The 10349-nt window shown below is 52.2% G+C and overlaps 1 protein-coding gene across 1 annotated transcript in view; it reads left to right on the plus strand.

Moving 5' to 3' along the window:
* MAP6 (microtubule associated protein 6) overlaps positions 1-8698 on the plus strand; it is a 77104-nt gene extending 68406 nt beyond the window's left edge. Inside the window, exon 5 of the mRNA XM_069469234.1 lies at positions 7687-8698. Coding sequence (XP_069325335.1) covers positions 7687-8698 — 1012 coding nt within the window. The remainder of the gene's footprint in view (positions 1-7686) is intronic.
* The last annotated feature ends 1651 nt before the right edge of the window (positions 8699-10349 follow it).

Genomic DNA, 10349 nt, shown 5'->3' on the forward strand with positions numbered 1-10349 from the left:
TCTGTCTGACTGATTCCAGTTGTAAGAATCAAATGCCATGTTGTATGTAAAGTCCTCTTAGAAAATCTTAAAGGGATGTTATAATTTGGGGGGTACCAAAAAGGTGCAAAGGCAGTTAAAAATAGGGAAACATTTATATGTCAAGTAAACGTGGTTGTTAGAATTTGATCTTGTGCGAGCTACTGGAAAAACTCCTCATTTAGAAGGTGGGCCTCCTGCTACTTGCCAGCCCTGTGCTAGAGCTGCCGTCTCTACCATAGCCAAAGGTGCAGCACATAGTAGATGTTTGCTAAATGTTTGTGGAAGCCAGGAAGGAAGCAGGGGCTGGGGGAGGCAGAGAGAGAAGGGGAGGGAGAGAGGGCAGGAGGGAAACAGACGAAGCAGACATGGTCCCTGCACTCAAAGAGCCCAGTCCAGAGAGGCAGCTACAAAACGGCTGAATCTGATGTGATGGGGAATGCTGTGGGGGGTGCGCTGGGGGCTGTGGGAACACAGGAGAAGGAGGTGGAGGGTCAGAGATGGCTTCGCTGAGGAAGTGGCCCTGGAGTTGAACCTTCAGTCGCTGAGAAAGGGTTTACTGGGCAGGCGGGGAGAGGTGGTGTTCCGGCAGCCAGCCCTGGTGTGCCTGAGGGACGGCGAGAGCAGCTGAGGCCTGATCCATGGAGGTATAGACTCCGGGGCAGAGAAGGTGTCCTGCTTAGAGATCACACCTGCAGAACGGCTTTCAGTTCTGTGGCTCGCACTTTCCCAGGTGGAGAGGCCAGCGGCTGGGCAGCCAGCCGGCAGGGAGATTGCTGTGCAGGTCCCGCAGACCCACGGCCCATCAGGTCTGTCCCTCCGGCCCTGCGCACCTCCCATTTGGCTCTATGGAGTTGTGCTTTCATGGAACGGAGAGGGAGGACTTCTCCAGCCAAGTGACGGCTTTGCCTCTAAAGAGACCTTTGAGCCTGTCTGGTTGAAGAGACCCAGGTTGATACGGCTGCGGGCCTGGGCTGGTGCTGGTGCCTGCCCATGGGGGGAGGCATCGTGTTCGTGGAGTGTGTTTATAGGTCTATCTCCTGCTCCACACCAGGGGCTCCTCAAGTCAGAGCCCAGCACAGAGCCTAACAGAACGGGGCTCAGTAGATTTTGTCCAATGAATGGATAAAAGAGAATAAAGAAAAAAAGCCACACACCAGCCACGAGTTACTCCCACACACATGTGCCAGGTACTCTGTAAGCCAGACGCTGTGCCGGATACTTGCAATGCAAAGATGAACAAAACACAGCCCCATGGTCTAGCAGGAGAGGCAGATAATTACCAAACAACATGATAATTGCTAAAATTGAGGCTACTACAGAGTCCTGTGGGGCAGAGGCAGAGCGAGCGTTCTTGTTTTGAGAACTTCTTGTTTCCTGCAGATTCTTCCTAAGAATAATGAGCCTTTCAAAGGTGGTTTCCTTGGCAATCCCCCTTGGGCAGCCGCATTTCCCATCCCTGTTAGGAGCTTTGTTTGTATCCAAGAATCGTGGGCTGGTGTACAGCACGGGGACGCGGGGAGGAAGGGAACAGAGCAGTGACATCACTGTCTGCTGTCGCCTCCTGCCAGGGCCCCTGTGGCACTATGGGCCTGCGCAAGCTCCCCTTTCCTGCCATGTGTGCTCCAAGTGAGTTTGCTCCACCCCTTCTGCCCCCACACTGATAGATGGTGGAGAGGCCCACGTCTTAGTCCTGGACCTGCTATCCGTTAGCTACGTGGCTGTGGGAGAGTCACTCACCCACTCTGGGCCTCGTTTCCCATCTGAGAGCAAGGCAATTGGACCAGATCACTGAGTCCCTCTTTAGAACTAACATTACTAAGCATCACCTGTATGCCAGGGGTCATGCCATGCGCATTCCCACAAGCTAATCCTCCCAGGAAGGTAGGCTGGGTAAGCCCCCTTTTATAGGTAAGGAAACTGGGGCCTGGAGATGCACAGCCACGATGCCATCCCCTGGCTAGGAAGGGTGGAGTCAGCATTCAGACTCGGCCCTCTGGCCTCAAGCCCATCAGTGTGCTTTCTCTCCAGCAGGTTGCTTTTACATCATGTGAAATCACCTATGTTGAAACATCCAGCACCAAGCCTGGTACATAATTATTGCTCAGAAAATATGGGAAGGCAGGGGATTCAAGGACAGGGCCCACAGGTTCCCTGATTTCTGAACAGGGCCCTATGCCAGGAGCATTACCCCAGCTCTGGGCTGCTTGGATGGTGCAATAGGAGGCAATCTAGGGAGAAAAATAAACACCTGGGTGGATTATTGGATTAGAATTTTGTGCAAGGGCAGCGATCGGTGGGAGGGAATGAAGTCCTTTCTCCAGCTAGTCGAGAGCAGGGCTCCGTAACCCTGAGTCCAGCCTCTATGAAGCATGGATGCAATGCCAGTGTGTGTGCACTCAGGAGGCATTGCCTGTCTCCATGGAAACAGGAGGAAGGGCAGAAAATGAAGTGTCTAAGACTCAGTATGTCTCATGTAACTGTGGAACATTGAGTTTTGCAAATAGGACAGAGCCTGGCACAGAAAAAGCTCTGTTATTCATTCATTCGACAAGTATTTAGCCAGGGCCCACCCGGGGGGTGGGGGGGGTACTGTTTTAGGTACAGAGGACACAATAATGTGCAAAACTGCGTGGTCCCTGCCCCCTGAACACTTCAGTCTAGTAGGGAAAACAACATTAATCCAAAAGAATACAAGGTATTAGCTGTGATAAGGGAGAGGAAAGAAGGTGCCACAGACTAGGAGATCCTGTCGCAGGGGGCTGGCCCTGACTGTGGGGTCAGGGAGGCCGTTCCCCAGGCAATGCCCCAGGGAGCTGGGGGATGCAGGCTGAGGAGGCACTAGCCAGGTGAAGGGGGAACAAGAGAATATTCCAGGAGCAGATAACAGAATGTGCAAAAGCTGTAAAGAAGGAAGGAGCAGGGTGTGCTGAAGGAACAGAATGAAGCTCCGGGGCAGGGAGGTGCTAGGGACATAAAGCCAGGGAGGGTTCAGGGCGGGGCAGGCTAGCAGGCTGGCCAGCCGGGTGGGGCCGTGCAACGGATTTTATTCTTTACTCTTAGTGCAAGGAGAAGACATCGAGGGCTTGTAAGCAGGGAAGGGATGGGATAAAGTTTGCTTTCTTAAAAGATATTCTGATTTCTGCATGAACAATGGATTGGAGGAGAGGAAGAATAGAGGGAAGAGGGGCTGCCAGGCAGGAGGCTGTGACAGTGGCCCAGAGAGATGATGGCATAGCAGGTGGTAAGGGAAGAGGGAAGGAAAGAAGTAGGAATATTCGAGAGAGAAATATTAGATGCAATAGATGGGACTTGATGGTTTGGGTGAGCGTTCTGAGGGACAGCGTGGTATCAAAGGCCACTCTGGGTATCTGGCTGGGGCTGTGGAACAAAGGATGAACCAGGTGTCAGCAGCAGTAATTTGTAAATCTTTCTGTTTGGCCTCTTTGTTCCATACATGTGCTGGGCATTAGGGCTACGGGCGAGGAGGAAGGCTCCTGCCTTCAGGGAGCTCACGGTCTAACGGGGAATCTGACAGCGATTGAGATACCTGTGAACGTGAGAGGCTGAAATGGCTCTGCAAGGGGGATGTGCACAAAGCCAGCCTGGAGAGACGCAGGCAGGAAGACCTTTGAGGAGGTGGGCGCTGAGCGCAGCCTTCAAGGACAGGCCAGCCCCATCAAGGGCTTTGATGGGGAAAAGGAGGTGAAGCAAAGACCCAGCACTGGGAGTACGTAAACCAGCACCAGGGGCCAGTGCAAGGGGAGTGGGGTCCCAGGACGGCCTGCCGTGTCCCAGGGCTGCCATGAGGGTCAAGGGAGATAAAGTAACGAAGCTGTGAGCATTTAGCAAACTGTTATTACAACAAATATTAAAAATTATGATTTCAGATCCTTGCCTAACAGGATCCTCTGATCATCGGTCGTAATAGTCCCTGCCATTTATATTGTTATCCCCATTTTACAGGTAGGGAAACTGAGGTCTATCATGGTTGAGCAATTGCCCAAGCCTTCTCAGACAATAAGCAGCACAGAAGCCAAGATAAACGCAGCAGGTCATTCTAGTTTCTGAGAGGTTAGCGCTTTCAGTGCACACAGGCTGGGAGGTGGCAGGGGCCTGTGTCATATGCTATCTTGAGAAGATCTGCAGCTGGCCCAGGGCACCAGATTCAGTTGTGCAGGCTGGGCCACACCCAAGGACAGCTGGCCTGTGGCCTGAGTGGGGTTGAGTGCAGCTTGTTTCTGCTCCCCAAGCCGTGCACCCAACTTCCGCCATGAGGGGGTGGCTTTGCCTCATTCACATGGACACACTGGGCATATGGCCCCCACCAGCCTTATTGGAGGTGGTGGGGCATTTTACAGTTGGGGAGACTGGCAGGGAACTGTGGGACCAAGTGACAACTAGTCAGTGTCAATGAGGGTTTCATGGAGCCCTTGAGGAATGTTTTGTGCGTAGGAAAACTGTCCAGGCTGCTGTGGTTTTAAAAGTGAATGCTTAATTGATAAAAGCCATAAAATAAAAAAATCTGGTAAAATGTAACAATCTGTTTTAAGGAGGATTTTCTCACTTAATTCAATTCTCCTAAATAATTTAAATTAAATTATAAGTAATTTAAAATAAATTAGGCTTAAAAATATGGTGACTCAGATTGTCATAAAAATTCCATCATTATTTATAAAATTTGTAAAAGTTTCTCTTTTCTGTAAAACTTTTCTACTTTAAATTTTGTCTAACTTAATTATTTCATTACACATTTTATACTGGAATCACAAAGCTAATTTTTTAGATATTCTAATATGCTAAATTATCCTAAATATTACAAATACTTTTTTTTTTTTTTTTTTTTTTTTTTTTTGAGGCAGAGTCTCGCTCTGTTGCCTGGGCTATAGTGCCATGGTGTCAGCCTAGCTCACAGCAACCTCAAACTCCTGAGCTCAAGGGATCCTCCTGTCTCAGCCTCCCGAGTAGCTGGGACTACCGGCATGCGCCACCATGGCCAGCTAATTTTTTCTATATATTTTTAGTTGTCCAGCTAATTTATTTCTATTTTTAGTAGAGATGGGGTCTCGCTCTTGCTCAGGCTGATCTCGAACTCCTGAGCTCAAACGATCCTCCTGCCTCAGCCTCCCAGAGTGGTAGGATTACAGATGTGAGCCACCGTGCCCAGCCAAAATATTACAAATACTTTTGAACTAAATCTATGTAGATTTTTCCCAAACTTAATGCTCAAAAAAGGTAATACTTTGAGTTTGACTTAATTCATCATTTCTAATCTTAATTCTAAACCCTCCCATGATTAAAGACATTTACCTACTAAAGAAAAAGGTTTACTAACCAAAGCAATATGAGGTTATGTGTCCTCACACATTTGGGGTTAGCTCACAGCTGGCTGGGGGTCTCATTAAATAGAGACTTGGGGCATGGCCTGGAGGCCAAGGCTGCGAAAAGCCAGGGAAGCATGGCTAGCCTTTATGATCTCCGGCCTATGGGGTCTCTGAGTCCACGTCCTGCCAGGAGGCAGGTTCTGCAGCCCAAGCCCTGAGATCAGTTAAGCCCAGTCATCTTCTTTTATCCCCTCTCAGCTTGATCACCCATAAGTATGACCCCACCCAGGTCACCTCAGGACCCAAGAGGACATATCTAATCAATTTCCTGCTTGACTGTGTTCTGAAGTCGGTTCTTATTTTTCCTCTCTGGCCAGCCACCAATGACTGGAGGTGTTTAATGCCATCTTTGGATTCTGCATGCTTCTCACGGCCTTGCCTGGCTCTCTCCTCAAACACCGAGGTCCTGCTGATGGCAGCCGGCCACGTCCGTCTGGCCAGAGCAGCTGTGCCCCACGTCGTGCTGAGCCAGAGAGCCGCCCTGGCCCTCCCGTGCCATGGCAACACTCAGCACCAGCAAGGGGGCTGGTGGATGGGCTGCCTGTGCCACTGTGGTATCAAGGTGCTAAATACAATCAAAAGCTTCTGCATCAGGATGACACAGCAGAATAAAAACAGTCCAAATATATGTAATTTTATGTCTAAGTAAATAGAAAAATAATCATAATACTACCTAATATTAATAATACCATAGTACAAGGTGCTCTGTGTATGTGAGCACTAATCATCATAAATTTCTGAGTAAATATCATTATACCCAATCAACAGATGACAAGCTTGAGACTCAGAGAGATTAACCTATGCTGAGATTAGGAAGTACTACCAAGCAGAGGTCTTACCGGAGCAGCTTTAAGAAGCATATGAGACATATTCGGCTAAAAGCCTGAGAGGAACTGTTAAAATGCTGAAAGACCGAGTTGCCACAGAATAATAATAACAGCTGCCTTGTACTGAGCACCTACTACGTGCCAGGACTACAGGGGGAAGAGCAGGGGCTCCAGGAGTGGAAAGACTCAGAGCAGGCCATGCAGGTCCCCTCACTTTCCACGTCCCCCGCCCTCTCAGGACCTCCTTTCTGTCATCAGACAAGCAGGGCTAATAAAATCCATCCCGTGTGCTCCACAGGGCTGCTGTGTTGCCGAAATGAGCTATGAAAAGAAGTGACCTGGAAAGCAGGATGTGTTGTGGGCTGTGACGCTGGCTGAGCGACACCCCTTCTGAGTGGGCTGCAGGGAAGGGGTGTGCGCTCTAAACCCAGACCGGCCGGTCTGACTGTGGCAATGTTTGCCCTCGGGTGTCCGTGTTGTCACATGCTGTCCACATGTGGGAGGGCCGAGGGACAGGGAGGATGGCTGCAGTGGAGCAGCTGGAGCAGCCCTTGAGGGTTCTGGTGACAGGCTGGGACTCTTGGCTGCAGGGAAATAAGCCCAGGAGCCTTGGAGTTAGTGGGGGCAAGGGGGCAAGGTTCCCAGGGGAGTAGAGGGAACTGGAAATAGGGATAGAGTGAGGGGACCAGGGCTTCATCACTGCCTGAATGGGGAGTCCCAGCCAGTCACCTACCGAGTGTGGGGGGCAGTGGGAGTGGTGCAGGCAATAATGAGGGGCACTGTCTCTAGAGAATTTAAAGCAATAATAAAGCTAGAAGCCAGTCTGCTTTTTATTGTCACCATGTGCCGGCCGTTCTATACAATGTCAGTGACAAAAATGCTTTTTCCCTTTCCAGGAGGGGATAGGGGGGAGAGGGAAATTCCCACTGCCCCCTTTCTTGGTATGCCATGAACCAACCCCTTGCCCCTCCCTGCAGTCAGCCCTGAAAAAGGGGGTCAGGGAAGGAAAGGAGCCTCGGGAGGCCCTGAGAACAAGGAAAGGGCCCCCTGGCCTGTAGCGTCATCTGAGTGGACAGCTAAGATGGGGCTCCCAGGATGGGCCCAGTGGTCCTGGAGGGAAAAGTAGGGGCCTGGATGGAGTGTGGGGTGGACGGGCTGCTGGGATGGCCGAGTCTGAGCCCAGCTACAGTACTGCCGTTGTCACCAGGGCACTACCCCTGTGCCACGTGCAGGTTATAATCAATTGGCAAGCACATTGAATGACCGATTCCTGAGCCTGCCCCTCACCCCACCTCACGTTCTGTACTAAGAACACAGAAATCAGACTCTCCTGGCTCTCCAGCAAGAGCTGCCTGGCCCAGGCTCCCCTGGGCCAAGACTTATCAGGCAATCTGTGCTCTGCCCCATCCCTGGCCTGAGCTCTACCCTCACAGTGACCACCTCTCTCTCCTTTGCAGGAGCCTGGTCCAACCCGCCAGTGATTCGAGTAAGAATCGAGGTCCTGTTGCCACAGAGCCAGACAAGGATCAAGGTCCTGTGGTTCCAGGCCTTCTGAAAGGTCAAGGTCCTGTGGTCCAAGAACCTCCAAAGGATCAAACCCCCACGGTCCTGGGGCCTCCAAAGGATCAAGGTTCTGTGGTCCCAGGGCCTCTGAAAGATCTAGGTCCCGTGAGTCCAGTACCAGTCAAGGATCAAGACCATGTGGTCCCCGAGCCTTTAAAGAATGAAGGTTCTGTGATCTCAGCACCAGTCAAGGACCAAGGTCCCTTGGTCCCAGTGCCTCTAAAGAATCAGAGTCCTATGGTTCCAGCAAGAGTTAAGGATCAAAGTTCCGTGGTACCGGAGTCTCTGAAGGATCAAGGTCCTGTGGTCCCTGAGCCTGTCAAGAATCAAGTTCCTGTGGTCCCAGCACCTGTTAAGGATCAAGACCCCATGGTCTCAGCATCTGTCAAGGATCAAGGTCCTGTGGTCCCAGAGCATCTAAAGGATCAAAGTGCCATGGTCACAGCACCTGTAAAGAATGAAGGTCCCGTGGTCTCTGAGCCTGCAAAGGATCAAGGTTTAGTGGCCCCAGAGCCAGTCAAAGATCAAGGTGTAGTGGCCCCAGAGCACCTGAAGGTTCATGATCCTGTAAAGGATCAAGGTCCTGTGGCCCCTGAGCCTGTGAAGAATCAAGGCCCCACTCTCCCAGCACTGGTCAAGGGTCAGGGTCCCCTGGTTCCAGAGCTTCCAAAGAATCAAGGTCCTGTGGTCCCTGAGCCTGTGAAGAATCAAGTCCCTGTAATCCCAGTGCCTCCGAAAGATCAAGATTCCCTGGTGCCAGCATCAGCAAAGGACCAAGGTCCTGCAGTCCCTGAACCTCTAAAGACTCAAGGTCCCAGGGGCCCTCAGCTGCCCACTGTCTCACCTCCACCCCCAGTCATGATCCCAACCGTCCCCCATGCAGAATATATTGAGGGTTCCCCTTGACACGCACCCTTGACATGCCAATGAAGGAGCTGGCAGTGGAAGTGCTCCCCTCCCAGGGGCAGTGAAGGCACATATTTAATCTGCATGAAACATGTACCGTAGTCTTGCTGGAGTCTAATAAATCTGGTCCCCTGGCTCAACAGTGTCTCTCTCTGGCTCGGGGGTGGGGGGATATGCGTGCATATGGGTGCATGCCATGTACACTGAAGGTGGCGTGCCAGGCTCTGCTTTCACCCATGGGGGCCAGAGGAGTCCGAGAAATGGACTGGGAGTTCCTGGGAGTTGTCAGCACAAGGTGGGAGTGGGCAGGCAATGCCAGGAGACTGAGAACAGGACCCCATCATGAAGGTGGGCGGCACGAGACAAGGGTCAGATCCCATGAAAGCCCAGCAGGCTGAGCCTTAAGTGGGTCAGAGTTGAAGCCTGCAGAAGAAACAAGAGCAGGGACCCAGGTGGCCCAGGGTAACTCTGGGTGATAGTTGTTTGCTGAGAGCTGTCTTAGAGCTCATCCAGAGGTCAAACTTCTTGAGAAAACCAGGCCTCTGGTCATAAGTCTTGGGACACTGCAGAACCTAACATCTGCTGAGCCTCATCCAGCATCCGTGACAGCTCAGCCAGGAGCTTCCAAAAATCCCTGGAGTCCCCGTTCATGCACACATGCAGTGGGCTTTGCCTGAGCACCCTCTTTGTACCAGGCTCAGTGCTGGGCACTGGGGTCACTGTGGTGAAGAATCCCAGTCTTAGGACAAGGAAATGTGGTGTGGGATGAGGCCCTGGGACAAGTAAAGGCCTGGCTTTGAGAGTTCACCTGGCGAGGGCAGCCAGGCGGGCTTCGCAGAGAAAGTGGCTGTGAAGCTCCAGCAGGCTCCAGGCAGGAGCAGACAGGGGCAAGGCCCCTCTGGAAGTCCCTAAATGAAAGAATCTGGCTTGCATGAGGACTCAGCCAGGGGTACGGCAGGTTTCTGAGGCAGAAAGCTGGGACCAGGCCGGGGGTGGGGAGCGGGGGTGGGGGGGGGAAGGGGGGTCTGTTTTCTGAATCCCAGGACATCAGGGAGGGAGCAGGGGTCAGCCTTGTGGGCTGTGCGGTGCCGGCAGGTGAGGAAGAACCACAGCCGGGTTGTGGGGAAGAAGGCCGGGACCTGTCTGCAGGCCTGAAGCGCAGCCTTGGTCAGAGATGGGTCCTACCAGGGTCCCACTGGTATGGGCCACAAGGTCGCGGGGCAGCCTCCCTTTCAAAGCCCAGAGCGCTCAGGGAGCTGAGGGGCCGGGGCTCTACCTGTTGCCCTCACCAACGCTGGCTCCCAAGGGACTCTCCTACCCCTTTTAAAGAACTTTTTTTGAAAGGGCTTCTTTTAAAGGAGCTCAGCTCGGTTCTTACGGAAAATTCATCACAGGAGGTACAACACTGATGACTCCCAAACAGCCCAGTTTTCTGTGCCAGCCTTCTCCATCCAGCTGGCCCCAAGCCTGCCTCCTCACCCCGTTCCCAACAGCGCTAGGGTTTTCTACCCCCAGAAGCCACCTCAATACACACGCACTGTGAGGTTTCTTCCTGGCCCAACACAGAAGTAGCCCCCAGAGCCTGCCGCCACCTGAGCTCTGACAGACACATGGAGGCTACAGGAGTGTTGTGCGTGGACATCTCCTCCTC

This window comes from Eulemur rufifrons, chromosome 6, assembly GCF_041146395.1.
Source record: "Eulemur rufifrons isolate Redbay chromosome 6, OSU_ERuf_1, whole genome shotgun sequence".
Taxonomy (NCBI): Eukaryota; Metazoa; Chordata; class Mammalia; order Primates; family Lemuridae; genus Eulemur; species Eulemur rufifrons.